Genomic DNA, 20,156 nt, shown 5'->3' with positions numbered 1-20,156 from the left:
GACTCAGAACTGTTTCTATTGTAAATTTTGCAGACAGTTAAAAACACTGAAAACAACATTGTCAATATTCATTTGAAAGCATGAGGAAATCTCCCCATGAATTCCCCATTAACTGCAGTATTAACTCACCATTTAGCAGAGTCTTCTAGTCCACAGCTCTTTGTTAGAGAAGCATAGGAATCAAACATCGCTTTTAATTTTTTCCCTATTCATTCTTCTTGTTCAAAGTCAACATTTATTAGGTTTTTATCTCAACCATTCTACCCTCGCAACACTCTTCTGAGATAAGCTGAACTGAGAGAATGATTGGCCCATAGTCACCCAGTGAGCTTCATGACAAGGTCGGGATTTGAACCTGTCCTGTCCATTCTGTAAACCCAGGGGTCATTTCGTAGAAAAAGAGGTGCAGGACTGAGGGCTGCTGGGAGCAGGGGGTGGGGCTTGTTGCATGTGCCCGCCCCCTGGGCTCTTTACTGCTGGAGCTCCGCTCCTGTGCGCTCCTGCAGGAAATGACCCCTGTGTAAACCACTACACTGCACACAGCAGGGCACTGAATGCCACTTGCTGGAGGACAATAGTGGGGTAGTGATGTTGCCTTAATGTCCTGCTTAGGGTTTCCCAAAGGCACCTGCTGAGCCTCTTCAGGAAACAGGATGCTAGATGACTAAGGGGGTACATGATAGAGGATTATAAAATTATGCATGGGGTGGAGAGAGCTGACAAAAAGAACTTTTTCTCCTTCTCCCAAAATACTAGAATTCAAGGGCATCCAATGAAGCTGATGGGCAGTAGGTTCAAGACAGATAAAAGGAAATACTACTTTACACAGAGAGTGATTAAAATGTGGTATTCACGGCCAGTGGATGTAGTGAGGGCCACAGGAATAAACAGCTTTTAAAGGGGATTCGATAGATGAATGGAGGATAAGTCTGAATCCCAGAGCCAGGAAGCAACATCAGGGGAAGGCCTCAACCTCTATGCCCTGCTGTTGACTGTACAGAAGAACTGGTTGGCCACTGTGTGAGACAAGATGCTGTACCAGATGGACCACTGGTCTGATCCAGCAGGGCTTTTCTTTTGTTCTTATGACTTGAAAGGCCTTTGGTCTGAACGAGCAGGGATCCTCTCCAGGTTCTCGAACTGAACTTCTATGAAATGGCCAGGTGGTTTACCAAAAGTTACGGGAACTATATTATATCTTCACCCAGTATTTAATTAATGACTTGAATCCTGTACAAAAAGGTGGCCTAAAAATACTATGAATAAATACTGTAAGGAGTTTAATTATCACAGGGTGCTGTGATGACTTGTACAATAAGTAATATATTAAAACAGTAAGTTCATAGAAGATCTGGGTGGGGAACCATGGCTGTGATAGCTGAGGTGCCAAAATCACATTCAGAGACAGTGTTATCACCAACTCATAGGATCTCTCTAGGTGTGAATGTCACCTGTTTTATCACTGTCAGTGGTGGTGTACTGAGGTGTTGGGCTGTTTACCTGATGAAAGAAAGAAAGAAGGAAAGAAAGAAAGAAAGAAAGTGCTGCAGACCTATTTTATACATATATTGATTCACATATAGGTAAATGATTGTGTAACATTGCACGTGTGTAAATGAGAAATACACGACAGATTGATTTAGTAACAAATACGGGACCGAGGGCAACCCAGTCCTCCGTGTATCTTCATTATAGACAAGACAAGTGACAGAAATAACCCCTAAATCGGCGAGTTGGGGGGGGGCGTGAGGCTGGATGGAGATCTCTTGTAAGGAACAGGCGAGGATTTGAGTGACACATGGGTCTGTGGCCACCCGGCCTCCTCTACCCAGCTTCCCCCCACCCCAAGCCAACCATCCTCCTGGCTTCTCCCTCTCAAGTCAGCAAAAATACCTTCTCTCCGCAGAAGGCCATATGCGAGTTGGTGGCCGAGGTGATGTCAGCGGCAGTCACCCAATGGGGACCCGCGGACACTGTCCGGGGATCCGGGCCCCGGGCTGCCTCATAAGGACGCGTGCCAGCCCCAGAGCTCGGTGAAGGCTTCTGTACGAGGACGGGTCGTGTGGGCTTTCCCTCCATCGTTGGATACTGTGCGCCGAGGACCATGGTCTGCTGAGAATCCGGAGGAACTCACAGGGGGCACGAGTAACACTCCGTTGACTGCACAGCCGGGGGGAGCAGCAGAAGCAGGCCGTGCCGAAGGAAGGAAGCGGGGGGACGGTTTTAAGCACAGCAACGGGACAGCTGTGGTAGGGCAAAAATGGAGAACGCCCATGCCAAGACTGGAGAGGAGTGCCTGGCCTACTTTGGGGTGAGCGAGCACACAGGCCTCTCTCCGGAGCAGGTGAAGAGGCATCTGGAAAAATACGGATACAATGGTGAGTACCCATCAAAGCCAGAGGCGCCTTTGGTACCCATGTGGCTCGATGCCAGGATGCAAAAAGGGGCATGTGGGTGGGAGAATGGAGGGACATAGATATGAGAACCAAGACACACACCCCCGAAAGATTGATCCTGCAAGAGATGGACAGGTGAATGGCTGTGTGGATCCTGGATCCCAAAGATGGATGGATACAAGGTGGGGCATAGGAAAGGGGGATTCAGTGCAAATAAGAGAAGAACGGTGACGTTATTGAAGGAAGGACAGGAAGGGACAGAGAGAGAGAAAGAGCCTGGTGTGAATTTGAAGCTGGACACAGAAGGTGAACCGGGATGGAGGCTGAAGCAAAGCAGAAGAGAGAGCATTGCAGATAGCAAGAGGGGGAGGCTGTAGCCAGGCTGGGGACAGGGCAGCTGCTGCTTTGCTAAGAATAACCCAGTAATTCCCTTTGGTATGAACTAGATATCAAAATTGCTGATGGGCAACTTGTAGGAGCAGCCGGGAGGTGGTGGGTGGGGGCCAGAGGGAGTTATACATGTTCCTGGGCCATGAAGTGAGGGGTAGATCGGAGAGAGGAATGCAGGCTTAGCAACAAAAATCAGGGATGTGGTGGCGGCCTATCACGCGGAGATCGTCGGGGCCTGTTTTCTGCAGCCTCTCGCCCAGAGTGTGGGCAAGCGAGCAACAGAGACATGGCCGTCCCCTCCTGTTTCCCCTCGCATGCTGTTTTCCGAGATCCTCTTGCTTTTCAGAAAGGAAATGCGGGAAACACACAGGTCCTGGCGTCCCCAGTAGAATCATAGCAAGCAGGTGATAAAAGGGGATTGTGAATATGTACCTAGGTAGGATAGCATGAGCGTACTGTTGGTTGTCATCTACACCAGCTCACGTCTCCACAGTTTTCTTGGGGAATCTTACCGACAAGGACCTCATTCCCTAACTTTATAATTCCGGGGTAGTAGCTCTGATTCCATACCTTCTTTCAAAGCCTTATTCTTTTCTTATCTTTCACCTTTGTGGATGCCCCCTTATTCTCAGGCCATGGCTGGATCCAAGTCTGCCCCATAACCATTCCTATAAACCAAAGCTTGACCCTGGGACTCAATTCCAAGGGTGCAGTTCTGATCCCAGATATTAACTCTGATCTCTGTCTGAGAGGCCCTCCTTGTTGCTAACTTAAATCACAGCTTTCAAACGAGACTTTCCCTGTCTCTACTTTGCCCGGCTGTGGCAACTCAGTCCACAAAGTCCTAATAGCCATGACTCTAACCCGCTCCTCTCTCTCTTTTTCTTTCTCTCTCTCTCAACATGCTGTCACTGAACCCCATAGAACTCCCAGCTGAAGAAGGTAAGCCCTTGATCCACAGAGGGGAGATGCTACATCAGAGGAAAAGCCATTATATCTATTTGGGGCAGGGGGTGGGAAATCTCTCTGCTGACTTTTGTATATTGGAGCTAAAGGCTGTCACATCTCTGTGCTTGACAGGAAAGTTCAGGGCTTCGGCCTTCTTCTCTGGGTCTCGGAGCAAAGAGTAAATGAGGGGCCTAAAATCAAGGGAGCAGGCTGTCTTCTGAAAGCTTTTGCCATTAACTCGTCCATGTTCGTGACCTGGCGCCACCCTATGCCCCAGACAGCCGTACTAAGCCCTGCCCTTAGCCCACTGGTCTACCAGGCACCGCCTCCCAGGCTTCACCCCTGCCCTCGACACCCGAACTCCCTGTCCAAACTAAACTAAAACATAAAATGAAAGTAAACCTTGACCGATTTCCCACAAGCCACTGCTCCGCGCTCGCTCTTCCCTTCCCCCCAATTGTATGCATCAATTTCCCACTATTTGCTGCGCGGCTGCATTTTGAACCGCAGCTTCTCCTGATTTCCCCTGCGTCTTCTCGATCCTCAAAAAACAGGATTGAGTAGACGCGGGGGAAATCGGGTGAAGCTGTGGGTCAAAATGTGGCTGCGTAGCAAATAGTGGGAAATCGATGCATACAATGGGGGGGGAAGGGAAGAGCGAGGGAAGAGCAGTGGTTTGAGGGAAATTGGTCCTTTTATATTGTCTCTCTCACACACACATACACTAGGGACCCTGGAACATGCTCATCTGAGGAAACCCTACTCGTTCTCTGCTATAGTATGATGAAGGGGGTTAGATGCTGAGGCAGCCATGTGGGCCAGCTGTGGAGATGTCAAGACACTTGGGAGGAAGAAGTTGAATCCTTGGAACTTCTCACAGAGAAAAACCAGTTGGCAGGAGTGATTTGGAGTAGAGAAGGGATGAAGACTCCTTACCATTTCTCTGCTCCAAGTTCCCCCTTCTTAGCAAAAACAACTGTCAGACTTTTGTTACCTGTGGTTTTGAGGCCCTTGAAGAACAATGTTAGAGACCTGGCTTCCCCCCCCCCCCTTACCTGACTTTGAGTAGGCCTTACTCAAAAGCTATCTTTGGTCTGGTTTTTGCGGCATAGATATGATTTTGGATGCAGCCATTCCCCCTTCTGTTGCCCTTTCTCCTAAGCTCCTTCCACAGAAACCAGGGAGGGCAGGGTGAATTTGTGCCCTTTCTGCCTCCTCTGAGCCTTTTAATTCCACCATTTCTCACTCGCCAGGCAAGACCATTTGGGAACTGGTGGTAGAACAGTTTGAAGACTTGCTTGTGCGAATCCTCCTGCTTGCGGCCTGCATCTCCTTTGTAAGTGATCTTGGCTTTTGTGTGTAGAGTTTATGTTTCCAATGTGGAGCTGAAGAGAGTCTGTGAAATATTCCAGCCATGGGGAGGAGAGGCAATCAGTTTGGGGGTACATGGGAGAGCTCCCAGATGCTGAGACCAATGGGTTGCCTATTGGGTCAGGGGTCAGCAGCATATAACATGCCAATAGCTGATAATATGAAACATTCATACAATGCTTTCAGTGGTTACCTAAATTACCTTGTAATTCTTACAACACTCCTGTAAAGTAGTTATGAGGCTGAAGTAGCGTGGTGTACGTAAGGCCACCAAATACATGCATGTTGTTGGAGGTGAGATTGGAACCAGGGACACACACACACCAATCATAGCCCATGATCTTAACCGCTGTGCTATACTGGATGCACCAGTTGCTGGGATACACTGCTTTCTTCCGGTCTATACTGGGAGACGTTGCACTGTGGCAAACCACATTGATCCTAGCTCCTCCTAGCAGGTTAATCCTAACTTTCTGAGTAATGGTAAGGTATGATCCATACCTTTGGCTGTGCAGGGATTCATCCTATTACACGTGAAGTCATCTGAAAGAAGAGAGTGCCTCTAAGCTTCTGCAGAGCGACTTCATTTCTCACCGCTTATCACAGCCTGTGTCAGGCATAAGAGGTCAGGTCAGGCTCAGTTTCACAAGCAAGCCTGAAAACACCAGGGCTAGTCTGTATAAGAGCAAGTCCCTTAGAAGACAAAATAGGAATTAGATGCTTTCCCCTCTATTGGCAAGGGCAAATCTGTTTGGAAGTCTGGCCATGGGAGACCAATATCCCATCCTAACTCTTCCCCAAAGTACCAGGGCAGTTTGCTGCCAGTGTGTCTGCAGCAATGCTGGTCTATCTTTTGGATATGCCGAAACAATTTGGAGATACCCCGGTGAAGTGCTTACTCACCACCCTTTTGTGACAAGGCCTAGGACAGGTCTGGCAGGTTCACGTCCCTATTGTTCTTGGAGCTCATTGGCTGGCAGCTCTGGGCAGGTCCTTATTTCGTAGCCTAACATGTTGCACATTGGGTGTGAGGCTACAATTCACTGTTCCGAGTTCACTGGAGGAAGAGTGGGACGTAACTCGACAGGTGTTTGCACCGCCATACGTGCAAATCAGGCTCTTGCTGTGGTTTTGTCTCCTGCAGCTTGAACCTGGTTCCCCTGTGCCTTTGAGCGCCTTTGACAGACCTACTGGCTATTGAACTGAGAGCTGATTCAATGGTCTGTCTTCACCTCTTTCTTTATTTAAAAAAACCCACTGTTGAAATATATATCTGTCCCCTTGTTCCTTCCCATTAAAAAATCGGGTTTTTTAAAAAAATGTTGAAAACCTGCTTTGGGTACTGCAAGGAGGCAGGCGGTATGTTAGTGACATCACTTGTTTTTGGCCAATCACTGCTATGCCCAGCCAGTTTCTATTGCAAACCCATAGAGTTATTTTCACCTGAGCTCTGTCTATTTGGGTATATCTAAATAAAGTGGGGTGAGGGCACTTCCACAGGAGGCTCGCTGCTCAAATGGTGAAAACCTGAGTAAACTGGTGACTGCCATATCTTGATATGGGGACCATCTCCTCTTTGTGTTCTTCTGAAGGAGGAGTTCCCTCAAGTCAATGGGGAAAAGAAAACTCCCACAAATCTTGTCATTCTCACCACAAAAATCTGAGGCAATGGCCGCCGAAGCTTCCCTCCTCTCAGCCGTCTGAGTCTCCCCCATAGCCTGCCCGATAGTTGTGTTCCCGACACTTGAGACGCAGCCTTTGCATGATACTGAATCCTTCAGGAGCACACGGCCTGGCTCAGCAGCTCTAGGTCACTATAAAGGTCACAGTTAACGACCCGGTTCTCATGTCGCCTGGGCCCTACTCCTCAGAAACTCCAGGAATTTGCTTTGGAGGGTGGACACTATGACATTGTACCCCACTGAGGTCGGTGTCTTCCCCAGGCTCCACTCCCAAAGGATCTCTAGGAGCCGGGGGGTTTTGTCTTTTTTTTTTTTTAAAGAGGTGCCAGAACTCTTTAAAGAGGGAAATGAAGTCTTCAATCTATATACTGAAAACTCATGAACTTTTAAACAGTTTTAAAAGAATTCTGTTGAAGAGGTTCCAGAACTATGTTCTGGCACATTCCGTCAGAAAAAAAACCCTGTTAGGAGCTTTCCAACCTGGAGGTGGCAACCACCACCACTGCCAGAGGCCGGGGGGATCCTGGTAACCCTACTGGGGGTATATGGTGTGTCCAGATTAGGAAGAAGAACAGACACGTTTATTTGCTGGCTGCCTTATCATAAATATGCAACAGACTTTCAAAATAAATGAATAAATAAATATGGCAGAAGGGACACTGCATACACGGGGGACGGATAAAACGAGATATCGTTTTCTTTCTCTTTTTAATTTTTTATCTCTCTCCATTGTATATTCCGTGCTAGCGAGTCCTGACTTCTAGTATTTATTTCCTGTTCTTTGGCTTGTGTTCAACCACAAGCCCTCTGGAAACATACGAATTAAACATGAGCCAGTTTAGGAACATTTGCATTCAGGACCATTTGCAACGTGGAGCTCTTGATTCCCAGTGTGGCGGTTAGTTTAACTCCTTTAGGATTCGAGCAGCGAATTTTCGAACTGGAAATCAGCAGAAGGAAGTCAGTTAGGAGGAGAAAGGGCTAGCCAGTGCTTGGCGACCTTAACTGCAGAGCTCCCTGAACTGGCCCACAGATTTTGCCTTGGCTTCCAAAAAAATCACATTACTAAGTAGGGTTGCCAAATGCCAGGTGGCGAGCAATGTTCCCTCTAAGCTGTGGAGTTTTGTGAGCAAAAATTCTTCTTTGTGAGTTACGGGCATTGAAGTTGTGAGGGAGCTATTTGGCTACTGTATAAATTAGTTTGCTCTTGGGCCGTCCTTCCTGAGCTAAGACAAAAATGTGTGAGCTGGAGGCTACAAAACTGGGAGCTAGCTCACACGAACTCAGCTTAGAGGGAACACTGGTGGGGAGTGGTGATCTCCCACTATTACAACTGTTCTCCAGGTGACAGAGATGAGTTCACCTGGAAGAAAATGGCCACTTCGGAAGGTGGACTCTGTGGCATCGTACCCCACTGAAGTCCCTCCCCTTCCCCAAAGCCCACCCTCCTCAGGCTCCACCCCCAAAATCTCCAGGTATTTCCCAACTTGGAGCTGGCAACCCTACATTACTAGCAGCTTTACTAGACTATTTTCTGTGTGTTAAATCTCAGACGCGAGTACGGGAGCCATGTTGGTCCCACACTACCCCTGTAGCTACACTAGGCTGAATATCCACTGTGCCTTAGTGACTTATGCATCTGTACATACAGCTCCCTCCAGCAGAGGGTAGTATGGAAGCTTGCACAAACACCTTTGCACCGACACACACCTTCCATCCACATTCGATGCTGGCTGTTGCATGCTTGCACCTAGTAAGATAAAGGTGAAGGTTCCCTTGCTCGAAAGCCGGTTGAATTCGACTCTAGGGTTGCGGTGCTCATCTCCGTTTCAAAGCCGAAGAGCCAGCGCTGTCCAAAGACATTTCCGGGGTCATGTGGCCGGCATGACTAAACACCAAGGCGCACGGAATGCTGTTACCTTCCCACTGAAGTGGTACCTATTTATCTACGTGCAATTTCTTGCTTTCGAACTGCTAGGTTGGCAGGAGCGCTTGCACCTAACCCCGTCACAATAACACAATATATACATTCGCACACACAAACACACACACGGCGACCGGCTGGAGCCCTTTTTAGAGCACTCTTGGATTTCGTGGGATCAATTTACAGGCTTTTGGAGCACATGGCAAGGGGGCAGGCTGGGTTCAGCTGTCGGATTCCAAATGTCAAGAATCAAGAGGCAGGTTGGATCTCAGGAGGGCGAGGGGGAAGGGGAAGGGCAGGCTGAGCTAGGACTGGGGAAAGAGCGAGAGGCGAGCTAGGCCTGAACAAGATGGAGGCCGAGGAGTCTCCCCGTGACCAAAATCTGTCATCTCTTCTCTTGGCAGGTGCTGGCCTGGTTTGAGGAAGGCGAGGAGACCGTCACGGCTTTTGTGGAACCATTTGTCATCTTGCTGATCCTCATCGCCAATGCCATCGTTGGAGTATGGCAGGTAAACAAACAAATAAATAAAAAGAGCACCTGTTTCAGGTGTCCAGAGTGCAGCAGGGTAGCCATGCTCTACAGGTCTGTAATGGCCACCCCCGTACAGAGTCCGAAGGGTTTGTTATGACCACCATATTGCAAGGTGTAAAGAGAGAAGAGCTGTGACCTGCATGGCCCTTGGATGGGAGGCCACCGAGGAAGTCCAGGGTTACTACCCAGAGGCAGGCAATGGCAAGCCACCTCTGAACGCCTCTTGCTTTGAAAACCCAAGGGGGGGGGGGGGGTCACCATAAATCAGTGTGACTTGATGGCAAAAAAAAAAGAGAGAAGGGGAAGGTCTTGAGCACAGGTGAGGGACAGTGATGGTGGGGGGGACAGACAAGGGACTCGGAAAATAGGGTTTAAAAACCCTCTGCGTTCTACCTGGAGGACCACCACCTCTGAAACAGCCTACATTGTTGTATTTTTGTTGATTTACTCAGGGCTATTTTTGGGCAGGAACGCACAGGAATGGAGTTCCGGCTGGCTCCTGAGTTGGCCACGCCCACGAGGAATTCATATTAGCATAGTAGGCCACACCCAACAGCAGAAACTCATTAGGATTGGCTACATTAGGGGTGTGTGGTCTAACATGCAAAGAAGTTCCTGCTACAAAAAAAGCCCAGGGTTTTGACAACAAACAAAGTAAACAGAATAAGAAGCAAAAAGTGAGTGTGGTAACATGGGGTGTGGCCTAATATGCTAATGAGCTGTGATGTCAGGGGTGTGGCTTAATATGCTAATGAGTTCCTGCTGGGCTTTTTCTACAAAAAGAGCCCTGGTTACTCGTTTTGGGAAAAGGGAATGGGGCAATGAGGGACGACCTCCTTTGTTGTGGTGACCTGGTTGTTGTGGGAAGGAGAGCATTGGCAGGTAACGAACGGTGGCTTTTCTGCTCGCAGGAGAGGAATGCTGAGAATGCCATTGAGGCGCTAAAGGAGTATGAGCCTGAGATGGGCAAGGTGTATCGGTCGGACAGGAAGGCTGTGCAGAGAATAAAAGCCAGGGAAATGGTTCCCGGTGACATTGCAGAGGTGGCAGGTGAGTGCCAGGCTGAGGGAAAGGGTTGCAGTTACATGGGAGTGGTCTTGTCCAAGGGAAGGCTGGACACAGACTGACTGTCAGAGCCAGGGAGACGCTGGGAAGGCAGGAGGTGTCTTTCACGCTTTTAAAACCCCTGTCTCTAAATCTGACCCACAGTGCAGCTTTCTCCCAACTTAAATCTGAATCTGAAGGAGTGTACATACCACGTCTCTCAGTTCTCCCTTGTTCCCAGCATTGAATTTGATTTGTCTTGTAGGTGCCACGGGACTCACACCTCATTGTTCCCACATCTGTTTGTTAACTCTTGTATTTGTATGCTAATTTACTGCCATTCACAGATCATTCCTACATCCAATCTCAGCTATAATCACCCAGTACTTATGCATCTTGACTCTAAATGGCCTTTCCTGACAACAACTCCCACCCTACCCCCTATAAGTAATGGCTGAGCAGGTTCTGTTCCACTGTATTTGAGGAAGTGTGCTTGTACACGAAAACTTATACTGTGAATAAAACTGTGTTGGTCTTAAAGGTGCCACTGGACTCAGACTTTGTTCCAGTACAAATACTGTCACTAGAGAAAGTAAATGGTGTCACTTGAAGAGATGGCCACTCTCAGAGACCTGCAGCCTTAGGCTCACCTGCAGAGGTGAATCAGGAATGCGCACACTTATTTGTCTGTTGTTCATGTACTTTTCATGATCAGGAGTATTTTCCCTAAAAGGAAGATCATAGGAAGACAGGGGAGCCAGGGTTCTTTTTGTAGCAGGAACTCCTTTGCATATTAGGCCACACACCCCTAATGGAGCCAATCCTCCAAGAGCTTACAGAGCTCTTCTTACAGGAGTTACTGTAAGCTCCTGTAGGGGTGTGTAGCTTAATATGCAAATGAGTATTTGCTACAAAAAGAGCCCTGAATGCGCACACTTATTTGTCTGTTGTTCATATACTCTTCAAATAATATGGCTCATTGGCAGAGCATCTGCTTGGCATGCAGAAAGTCGCAAGTTCAACCCCCACATCTTCAGTTAACTGGATCAGGTCGTAGGTGATGTGGAAGGCCTTCCCCTGAAACCCGGGAGAGCTGCTCCCAGCCAGAATAGACAATAGTGACCCTGGTGTAATGTTTGGTGTAGTGGTTAAGAGTGGAAGACTCTAATCTGGAGAACCAGGTTTGTTTCCCCCCTCCTCCACATATAGCAAGCTGGGTGCCCTTGGGTCAGTCACAGTTCTGTCAGAGCTCTCTCAGCCCCACCTACCTCACAGGGTGTCTGTTGTGGGGAGAGGAAGGGAAGGAGATTGTAAGCCGCTTTGAGACTCCTTTGGGTAGTGAAGGGCAGGGTATAAATCCAATCTCTTCTTCTCCTCCGCCGCCTCCTCCTCCTCAGACTAAAGGTCAGACTCAATATAAGGCAGCTTCATGTGTGTGGTCATGTTCAGCTTGAAAAGGCAGATGAGGATCACCTAGAGTGCTCTTCTGCTTTGCTTCCTAGAGAGGATGTAGTCTCCTGCATGGGGGGGGGGCACCTAGGGAAGAAGAGGCCATGAGCCTTATTCTGGCGACATTCGCAATGGATAATGAAGGCCAAGAACAGGGGCACAGACTCCAGATTATGATCAGATTATGGCTGATTTATTCATTGACTTCATTTATACTGTACCAAACTCCCCAATGGGGTTCCAAAGCAGCTTACGCTGTTCTCCTCTCCCCCATTTTATCCCCACAACAACCCTGTGAAGTACACAAGGCTGAGAGTGTCTGTCTGGCCCAAAGTCACCCAGTGAGCTTTTGTAGCAGCGTGGTGATTCAGACCTGGATCTCCCAGACCCTAGGCCAAGACTCTAACCACTAGATCACATTGGCTCTCCCGTTGGGGATCCATGATGAGGCAGGGGGTAGATTAGGGCTGTGGTGCTGGGGAAGAGAGAGTATCTTTTCACCTACGCCATCTCCCCCATTGAAAATGCCCTCCCACGCCGATTTTAGCCCTTGTAAAGGGAAAAGGCAGGTACCCATATTGACTCAGGAGGCGGCAGGATTGGTGGTAGAAATCCGAAAGTTTTGATTGAGGGATTGTTAAATTGATACTTAGAGAGTATTGGGGTTCTGTTCTCTGGTGTCAGTTTTCAGTGTGGTGGTAAACTGTGTCTGGCCTGTACCACTTCATGGCGGGGCTCCCATGTTTGAATGGTCCTCCGTGCAAAAATATTCCCTCCACTCTGAAAATTAGAGGTCAGGGAGAAGGCTTCTAGACTTACCTTCTCACTCACATCTAGTTTTTTGTGTGGAAGAGGACTTTTTAAAATCCCTACCTGCTGCGTGAAGTGGTACAGTCCAAACATAACATTACAACCACCTCTTTGATAATGAGGCCACTGCTGGAAGAGTGAACAGCGACAGAGCTGGTTAGATTCAAATATTTGCGATGGAAAAGTTGTAGAGCCCGGACAAGATGCTGGCTGAAGGAAAGATAACCGTTTTCCAGGATAGTGCATGAATAGCTCTAGATAGCATAGCAATTAACTGTGCTCCATAAAGGCAAGTGGGCTTCTTGCCCCGGAGAAAAGATGAAAGCAAAATATTGGGACGTTGCTTCTGCCCGGGGGGCATCAGGGGTACGAAACGTTCTCCATTGTTTGGCATTTGTATGACATCGATTTGGTGAACATCACGATGGCCCAGGTTAGGGCAAGAAATGGTTCAGGTACCAAGTTTCAAATGTGCAAACTAATATCCTCTGATAATATCACAGTATGAATCCTTCTATCGGCTTTGAAAATGTATTTAATTTATTTGGGCATTTTAAAGCCAGTTTCTCCTCACTCGGTGTTGCAGAAAACTCCAGTCCGTGCTAGTTCTGATTACCCACGCCTTTTCCTTCCCCTGCCTTCTACTTACTCTCACTGGTCTCCCCCTCCCCCGCCACCCAAAATGTCCTCCTGGACTAGGGTTGCTAGGTCTGGGTTGGAAAATACCTGGAGACTTTGGGGGTGGAGCCAGGAGAGGGCGGGGTTTGAGGAGGGGAGGGGCCTCAGCATGGCACAATGCTATAGAGTCCACTCTCCAAAGCAGTCATTTTCTCCAGGGGAAATGATCTCTGTCAGTTGGAGATCAGTTGTAAAAGCAGGAGATCTCCAGGCCCCACCTGGAGGCTGGCAACCCTATCCAGGACCAGGCAGAGAATCCCCATCCTAGTCCCCCTCCCTGCATTTCCTGAGCCACTATCAGGATCAACCAATTGTACAGTGCTGGGCCGGAGCAGTAATTACCCACAATCCCTAGGGAGCACTGCTAGGTCCCTGTGGGGTCAGCTCCTGCTCTCTGTTAACCTCAAGTCCATGGGGTATATTGGAAATGCTGCTTCAGCAAAGTCTTGGTGCCCCCCTCCCCATTCCTGTCCCTCCATCATGCAGCTTGTTTACTCCTTGGGCTTGGCCTGTCTTGACCCTAGGGTGGGGGCCGAGGGAGAGGGGAGGGGGGATGTTTTGGGAACAGACAGTCCCCATGGTGCTCGCAGGCTGGAGGCGGAGCATTGAAAACAGAGCCCTGAGGAATCCCCTTCAGCTGCATTTACTGGGGAGCAGCTGTCCCTGAAGCTGGGCCCACGGCCAAACCGGCCCCTCCCGTCCATCTGAATTAGTTTAATTCAGAGATCGTTTACTCACCGGGCTAGTTGCACAAGTGGTTGCAAAATATAATGGGCACCCACATATGCTATCCTGCTGCAGCTCTTCTTGGGAAGGGGGCAGCCTCCCTCAGGTCTTCCTCCCCTCCACCGTCCCCCCCTCCGGTTTATGGGAGTATCAGATATTCTCTGGAGTTGCTTGAGTTTTTGTGCTTTCTGCCTCTTTGCACCTCCCCGGCCAGGGCCTTCCTCACTGACTTCTCTCAGAAGGTCTATAAATGACAGTGCATGCCCGATGCACGGGATCCTACCAGCTTTTATAGGTCAGGTCATTTCGAGAAAGTTCTGACACACTCTTCTCTGTGTCATAACGTAGGGTGGAACATGCCTGTTTGTGTGTCTGGAAAGACCATCAGCAAATCCCAGGGTCCCTATGCAGAGGCAGGCAATGGCAAACGTCTCTTGCCTTGAAAACCCTACAGGGTCACCATAAGTCGGCTGCAACTGGATGGCACTTCACACACACACACACACACACACACACACACACCTCTCTCTGCCACGCTCAGGACCAATGTTCCCTCTAATCTGTGGAGTCTTGTGAGCAAAAATTCTACTTTGTGAACTACTTGCATTAAAGTTGTGAGCGAGCAATTTGGCTCTTGCATAAGTTAGTTTGTTCTGGAGCCGTCCTTCCTAGGACAAAAATGTGTGAGCCGGAGGCTAAAAAACTGTGAGCTAACTCACACTAACTCAGCTTAGAGGGAACACTGCTCAGGACTGGCTCCTGTGGATCACTTCAACTCCAAGAGGAGCTGCCCTCTGGCAGGAGGAGGCTTTCCTTGAGCGTCTTCCATCGGGGAAGGCTCCTTCCGCAGAAGAGAAGCACCTCCACGAGCAGAACGGATCTGCTGATCACAGCCCGCAATGGTTGTTTAGTCATGACGACTCTAAATTCTGCCCTCCCTTATCTTCAGTTTGTGAACAAGGAACCTGTATTTTTCTTTAGGGGAGTTTTAAGAATGTGAGTAACAGGCTGAATAGCTCGGATGAACTAAGTCTCATCAGTTCTCAGAAGCTAAGCAGGGTTGGCCCTGATTACTACTTGGATGGGAGACCATATAGGAAGACCAGGGTTGCTATGCAGAGGAAGGCAATGGCAAGCCACCTCTCTTCATTTCATGTCTTGAGGGAGCTGCCATAAGTTGGCTGCAACTTGACGGCACTTAATGATTAAGAATGTTTGAGGTCTCACATTGTGTCAGGTCAAGGGGGCCCATCTAGTCTTCCATACGGGGTTGGATCCCGTTCTGGGAACAGAAAGGTGGTGGTGCGATGCTTCCTTCCTGCTGCAGAACTCTGACCCCTCCCTTTGCTGTTCCTGTGGGTACCCTGTCCCCTAGGAGTAGCATTTTGGGGTGCAGCAGTAGGGGGAAGGTGAGAAAAGCATACTCTGCCAATGGAAATGCCATCAATTTGTGGAAATGTTCTGCAGGATCCAAGCCTCTGCATCCAACAGTGGCCTAAGGGAAGCTCCCAAACAGGGATAGCTAGTTGGTGTAGTGGTTAAGTGCACGGACTCTAATCTGGGAGAATTGGGTTTGATTCCTCACTTGTCCACTTGCAGCCATAGTTCTGTCAGAGCTGTTCTCTCAAGGACAGTTCTTTTAGAGCTCTCTCAGGGTGTCTGTTGTGGGGAAGGGAAAGGAAAGGAGTTCGTAAGCCATTCTGACACTCCAAGTGAAGGGTGGGGTATAAATCCAATCTCCTCCTCCTCCTCCTCTTCCTCCTCCTCTTCTTCTGTTTCCTCTAAGCTGTGGAGTCTTGTGAGCAAAAATTCTACTTTGTGAGCTACTGGCATTAAAGTTGTGAGCAGGCGATTTGGCTACTGCATAAATTAGTTTGCTCTGGAGCCATCCTTCCTGAGCTAGGACAAAAATCTGTGAGCTGGAGGCTAAAAAACTGTGAGCTGGCTCACATTAACTCAGCTTAGAGGGTTCGTCCCTTGCATCTGTTCTGTGGTGAACTGCCTCAGATCATGGAGGTTCCATTGCTAACTATGGCAGCTACCACCAGATTCCGTGCTTTGTAGCCTCCTTTTTGGAAGCTGTGTACTTAGGGCAAAGGATCATAGGGCTCTTGGATCTCGTATAGAAAATGGAATAGCTCAATATGGGTAGCCATGTTCGTCTGTAGCAGTAGAAAAGAGCAAGAGTCCAGTAGCACCTTAAAGACTAACGGAATATGTGGCAGCGGATGAGCTTTCGTCAGTCACTGTTCACTTCTTCAAATATAGCTAGAATGTGAGTCCATCTGTCCTATATATTGGAAAGTGGAGTGATTTCAGATGCCAAATGACATTAGCAGGTAAATGACAATAGTAGGTGTGATTGGATTAGGTGTGCAGAAAGGGAGTAGGTGTGGAGGAGTCAGCATTGGTAATGAGACAGGAAACCTAGGTCTTGATTCGGTCCAGGAGGATGCATTGTCTTGGGTTGTAATTCAGCAATCTCTCTTTCTAATCTCCCTTTGAAATTTGAAAAGGGAATGATAGGGAGGGCAATTTTTATAATCTAATTCCCTCTTATATGGGCAAATGGTATCCCACCCCCCCAGTTGTGAACTACTCACTGGCATCTGGCTACCTTTCTTCTGCTCATTGGCATCACAGTATTCAGTGGCAATGAATTCCGCAGGTTAATCAGATACTTTGTAAAGACATGATAGACCTTGCTCTTGACTATGTCACTACAGAGAGCATGGACTCAATAAAGAGATAGGTCTGAGAAGAGATCCGCAGGGCATCTGTGTCCTGGAGTTGCTCATCTGCCAACCTGGAGTAGCTCGCCTAGTTTTTAGTGCTGACGGCCAACCAGTTTTAGCATCCGGGGGTGGGGGGTGGGGGATAAAGGAACATGGCCTTTGCCACCTCCATCCCAGCCTGGCCTGGCCTGCAGCTCCCCTCCCTGTCAGGGCACCCATGACCTCTCCATCTCCTTGAAGGAGAGAAGGCAACGGGTGGTGGGCTGATGCCCAGCCACCGACTTCGCCTTGTATGGACAATGGCAGGCAGCTGGTGATGCCTGGAGAATGTGATGAGACAGGCAAGGAGGGATCGAGAGAGACACTTAATGCGGTGGCAGAAAAGCGAGCTGGGGTGCACGGGGACATCTAGGGTTACTGTGCTCTCTGAGGTGGAAGGGGTGGCAAGCAATGGGGGGAAAAGGCAGGTGGGGGTGCTGGCTCCTAGAAAACCTACCTCAGGTCTCCCCTCCTGGACTCTTCGGCCCTGAGAGATTCCTCCCCCCCCCCATATGTTTCCCTGGGAGCTTCTCTCTTGGCTCTGCACGCCTGTAGAAGGCTTCCCTGCTCAGAATCAGTACACACTCCCTGCCAGAAGATCGTAAACTATTCAGGAAAGGCACCTGGGCAGTATGTTCATCTCAGAAATAACTCTGTCACAGGAGAACTTGCGAGGGAAGTTCTGGACAGGAGGGATATAAATATGGGGGACAGGGACTGTCTGACCCTTCTGTGTGGAGGTGGAGCTGCTGGGTTGAATTAGTGGGAGCAGAAAAGGAGGAGGCGAATGTCCGATGGGGGGGGGGGAAAGGGGTTAGTAGAGCAATGCTCCCTCTAAGCTGGGGAGTTTTGTGAGCAAAAATTCTACTTTGGGAGCTACTGGCATGAAAGTTGTGAGCGAGCAATTTGGCTACTGAATAAGTTAGTTTGCCCTGGAGCCCTCCTTCCTGAGCTAAGGCAAAAATGTGTGAGCCAGAGGCTACAAAACTGTGAGCTAGCTCACACTAACTCAGTTTAGCGGGAATACTGGTGTAGAGAGGTCCTTTATTTGAGGCTCAGTTGTTAGGAGGGAACGGAAGACAGAACAGGCCTGTGTTTTTCTGAGCAGGACATTTTTAGGACGGTCTGTGGTGGGCCGAAGTCCCCAACTAAATTTGAACTGTGGTTTCCCTCAACATTAAGTCAAACCATAGCAGACTTCCTCTGAAAATTTAAGCTCATGTGGTAATGAGGAGGGGATCAGTGACAGAGTACATGATTTGCATGTAGAAAGTCCCAGGTTCAATCCCCAGTAGCTCCAGTTAAAAGGTTTGGGGAAATGCCCGTCACTCTCTGACGCCATGGAGAGTTGTTCAGCCCTAGATGGTACAATAGTTTGGCTGCATAGGGAACAACCTCTTTATATTCTTAATCAGGATTAAATTGAATTTGGATGCACTACAACCAAATAAATATATATTGCAGCTGACCCTGAGTGGCCATATTTTAAAACAGAAGGCGTAAGCGCCTTTTAATCAACTAAACTTGATTCTCCTTTTAATCATCTCCTTTTAATCCTTTTAAATGTTTTTATTTAATTCAATTACATGAAAAATAAGCAATCCAAATAGTTAACAATATAATTAACAATACTAAGAATCCGGCCAGGGTTCTACAAAACAAAACAAAAGTTTCACAGTAAAATCAGTAAAATTAAATCACTTTCCCCCATAACAGCCAAAATCCTATAATATTGCCAAGAGCAAAACTTCTAACATTCTAGAATTCTAGTTACAAATATGTTAATTGTTGATAAACAATTATTGCTTGCTCTGTTGTGTATTGTTGAACCGGATACCAAATCACCATGAATTTTGATTGATAATTTATTGTGATATATTCTGTTAATTTCCCCATTATAAACTGATCCCAAAGTTTCCTGTGCCAGCTAGTTACTGAAGGGGGGGAATGATTTTTCCACTTTGATGCAATAGTTAATTGAGCAGCAGCCAATAAAACTTTTTAAAATCCTTTTAATCAACTCCTTTTAATCAACTAACAGCAATGGATTGCATTTGCTTCTGCAAACTGCAGACTGAAAATTCACAGTTCAATAAACTGCAGGCTTTGAAAATTCACAGTTCAGTTTGCATAAATCCTTTTAAAAGAGTTAAAGTGGAGGGGGGGTTGGTCAAAGTAAAGTATTAACATTTTTGTCTTTTTAAAAAACTTGTGTGGAAGTGAAGCTTCCATATCGCAAGAGGGGTATGTTAAAACACAGGAAAATCTGTAACAATTGCACATACCGAAGTAGCATAACCAAAAAAAGGGGGGGCAAAGTTAGAACTTTTCTCCCTACCATGTAGTTTTCTGTGGGCAGTGGGGAAGATTGATACATGGAGGAATGTATCATCATCATCATCAACATCATCATCATCATCTTCTTCTTCTTCTCTCTCTCTCTCTCTCTCTCTCTCTCTCTCTCTTTTAAGTGGTACAGTACGGGAACATATTTACAGTCTCATCTTTCTAGGTCTGACCTGGGTCCTAACTTTGGCTAAAGACAATCAAGGCTTCCATTCCCACATTGTATGCACATTGTCAAAGAGAGTTTGTGGAGGCCTTTTTTTTTTGGTAAACAACGCAAAAAACTAAATGTAACAACACACCACGAGCAGCGACCCCTCATTCAAACCTTCTTCGGCTCTCAGAATAAATCCAGTCTCTCTGTCTCTCTCAAAAGCCATGTCACTGTTCACTCTTCCCTTCCTTTGCCCTTACTTGTCCTGATGATCTCAGCTACACCTTTGGAGATTTAATTAACCTACACCTGGGTGATTTAATTGACACATTCATTGGATTTGAGCCTGTGTCTTCTGCCACCCTCCAGTGGCTGTCATCTGGTTTCTCTGGGCTACCTTCATTTCCCATGGCATGGAAGGTGGCACATTCCAGGACTCCACTCTGCTTACAGTGCTTTCTGCTTATCTGAGGCCCCTTGGCTTTCTTGCTTGGAGTGGCTAGTCCATGAGGTGGGGAAAAGGGCTGATGCAACCTCATCAGGGGGGGGGAGGTGGTCTTGGGGCAAAGATAAGAGATGTGAGGTGGGGCTAGGATCTCTCCATCTTTGGCAGTGTTTCCCCTATATATCCTTTTCCCAGAATTAAAAATTGAAGGCATGCTTCACCACTCATGGCAAGGTGAACCTGTAGAATGCAGAACTGTCCTCTTGTTCTGGAACCTTCCCTTTGTATGTCTGCGTGAGACACTGTTCTGGCCAGGCCACCTGGATTGAAAAAAGACAACCCTCTGAGCAGTGTCTCTTGCAGAGGCCACAACATGCAGCCTCTTCTTAGGAAAGGACTGCATTGAGACTGACGGAATGATCCAGTCACACCCGATGAAGCAAAGGCTGACTAGAAGCAGAACAGTGACTCGTGCAGAGGTTCAGCA

The 20,156-nt window shown here is 48.0% G+C and overlaps 1 protein-coding gene across 1 annotated transcript in view; it reads left to right on the top strand.

The window, feature by feature from the left end:
• The first annotated feature begins 2,002 nt into the window (after nucleotides 1-2,002).
• ATP2A1 (ATPase, Ca++ transporting, cardiac muscle, fast twitch 1) overlaps nucleotides 2,003-20,156 on the top strand; it is a 53,640-nt gene continuing 35,486 nt past the window's right edge. Inside the window, exons 1-7 of the mRNA XM_015425811.1 lie at nucleotides 2,003-2,378; nucleotides 3,711-3,728; nucleotides 4,988-5,070; nucleotides 9,116-9,220; nucleotides 10,155-10,293; nucleotides 12,956-12,962; nucleotides 13,664-13,669. Of these exons, the coding sequence (XP_015281297.1) occupies nucleotides 2,261-2,378; nucleotides 3,711-3,728; nucleotides 4,988-5,070; nucleotides 9,116-9,220; nucleotides 10,155-10,293; nucleotides 12,956-12,962; nucleotides 13,664-13,669 (476 nt within the window). The 5' untranslated portion in view covers nucleotides 2,003-2,260. The remainder of the gene's footprint in view (nucleotides 2,379-3,710; nucleotides 3,729-4,987; nucleotides 5,071-9,115; nucleotides 9,221-10,154; nucleotides 10,294-12,955; nucleotides 12,963-13,663; nucleotides 13,670-20,156) is intronic.

The sequence above is a fragment of the Gekko japonicus genome, unplaced genomic scaffold (genome assembly GCF_001447785.1).
Source record: "Gekko japonicus isolate JY-2015 unplaced genomic scaffold, Gekko_japonicus_V1.1 scaffold2079, whole genome shotgun sequence".
Classification (NCBI taxonomy): domain Eukaryota; kingdom Metazoa; phylum Chordata; class Lepidosauria; order Squamata; family Gekkonidae; genus Gekko; species Gekko japonicus.
This window is presented reverse-complemented; position numbering and strand designations above follow the sequence as displayed.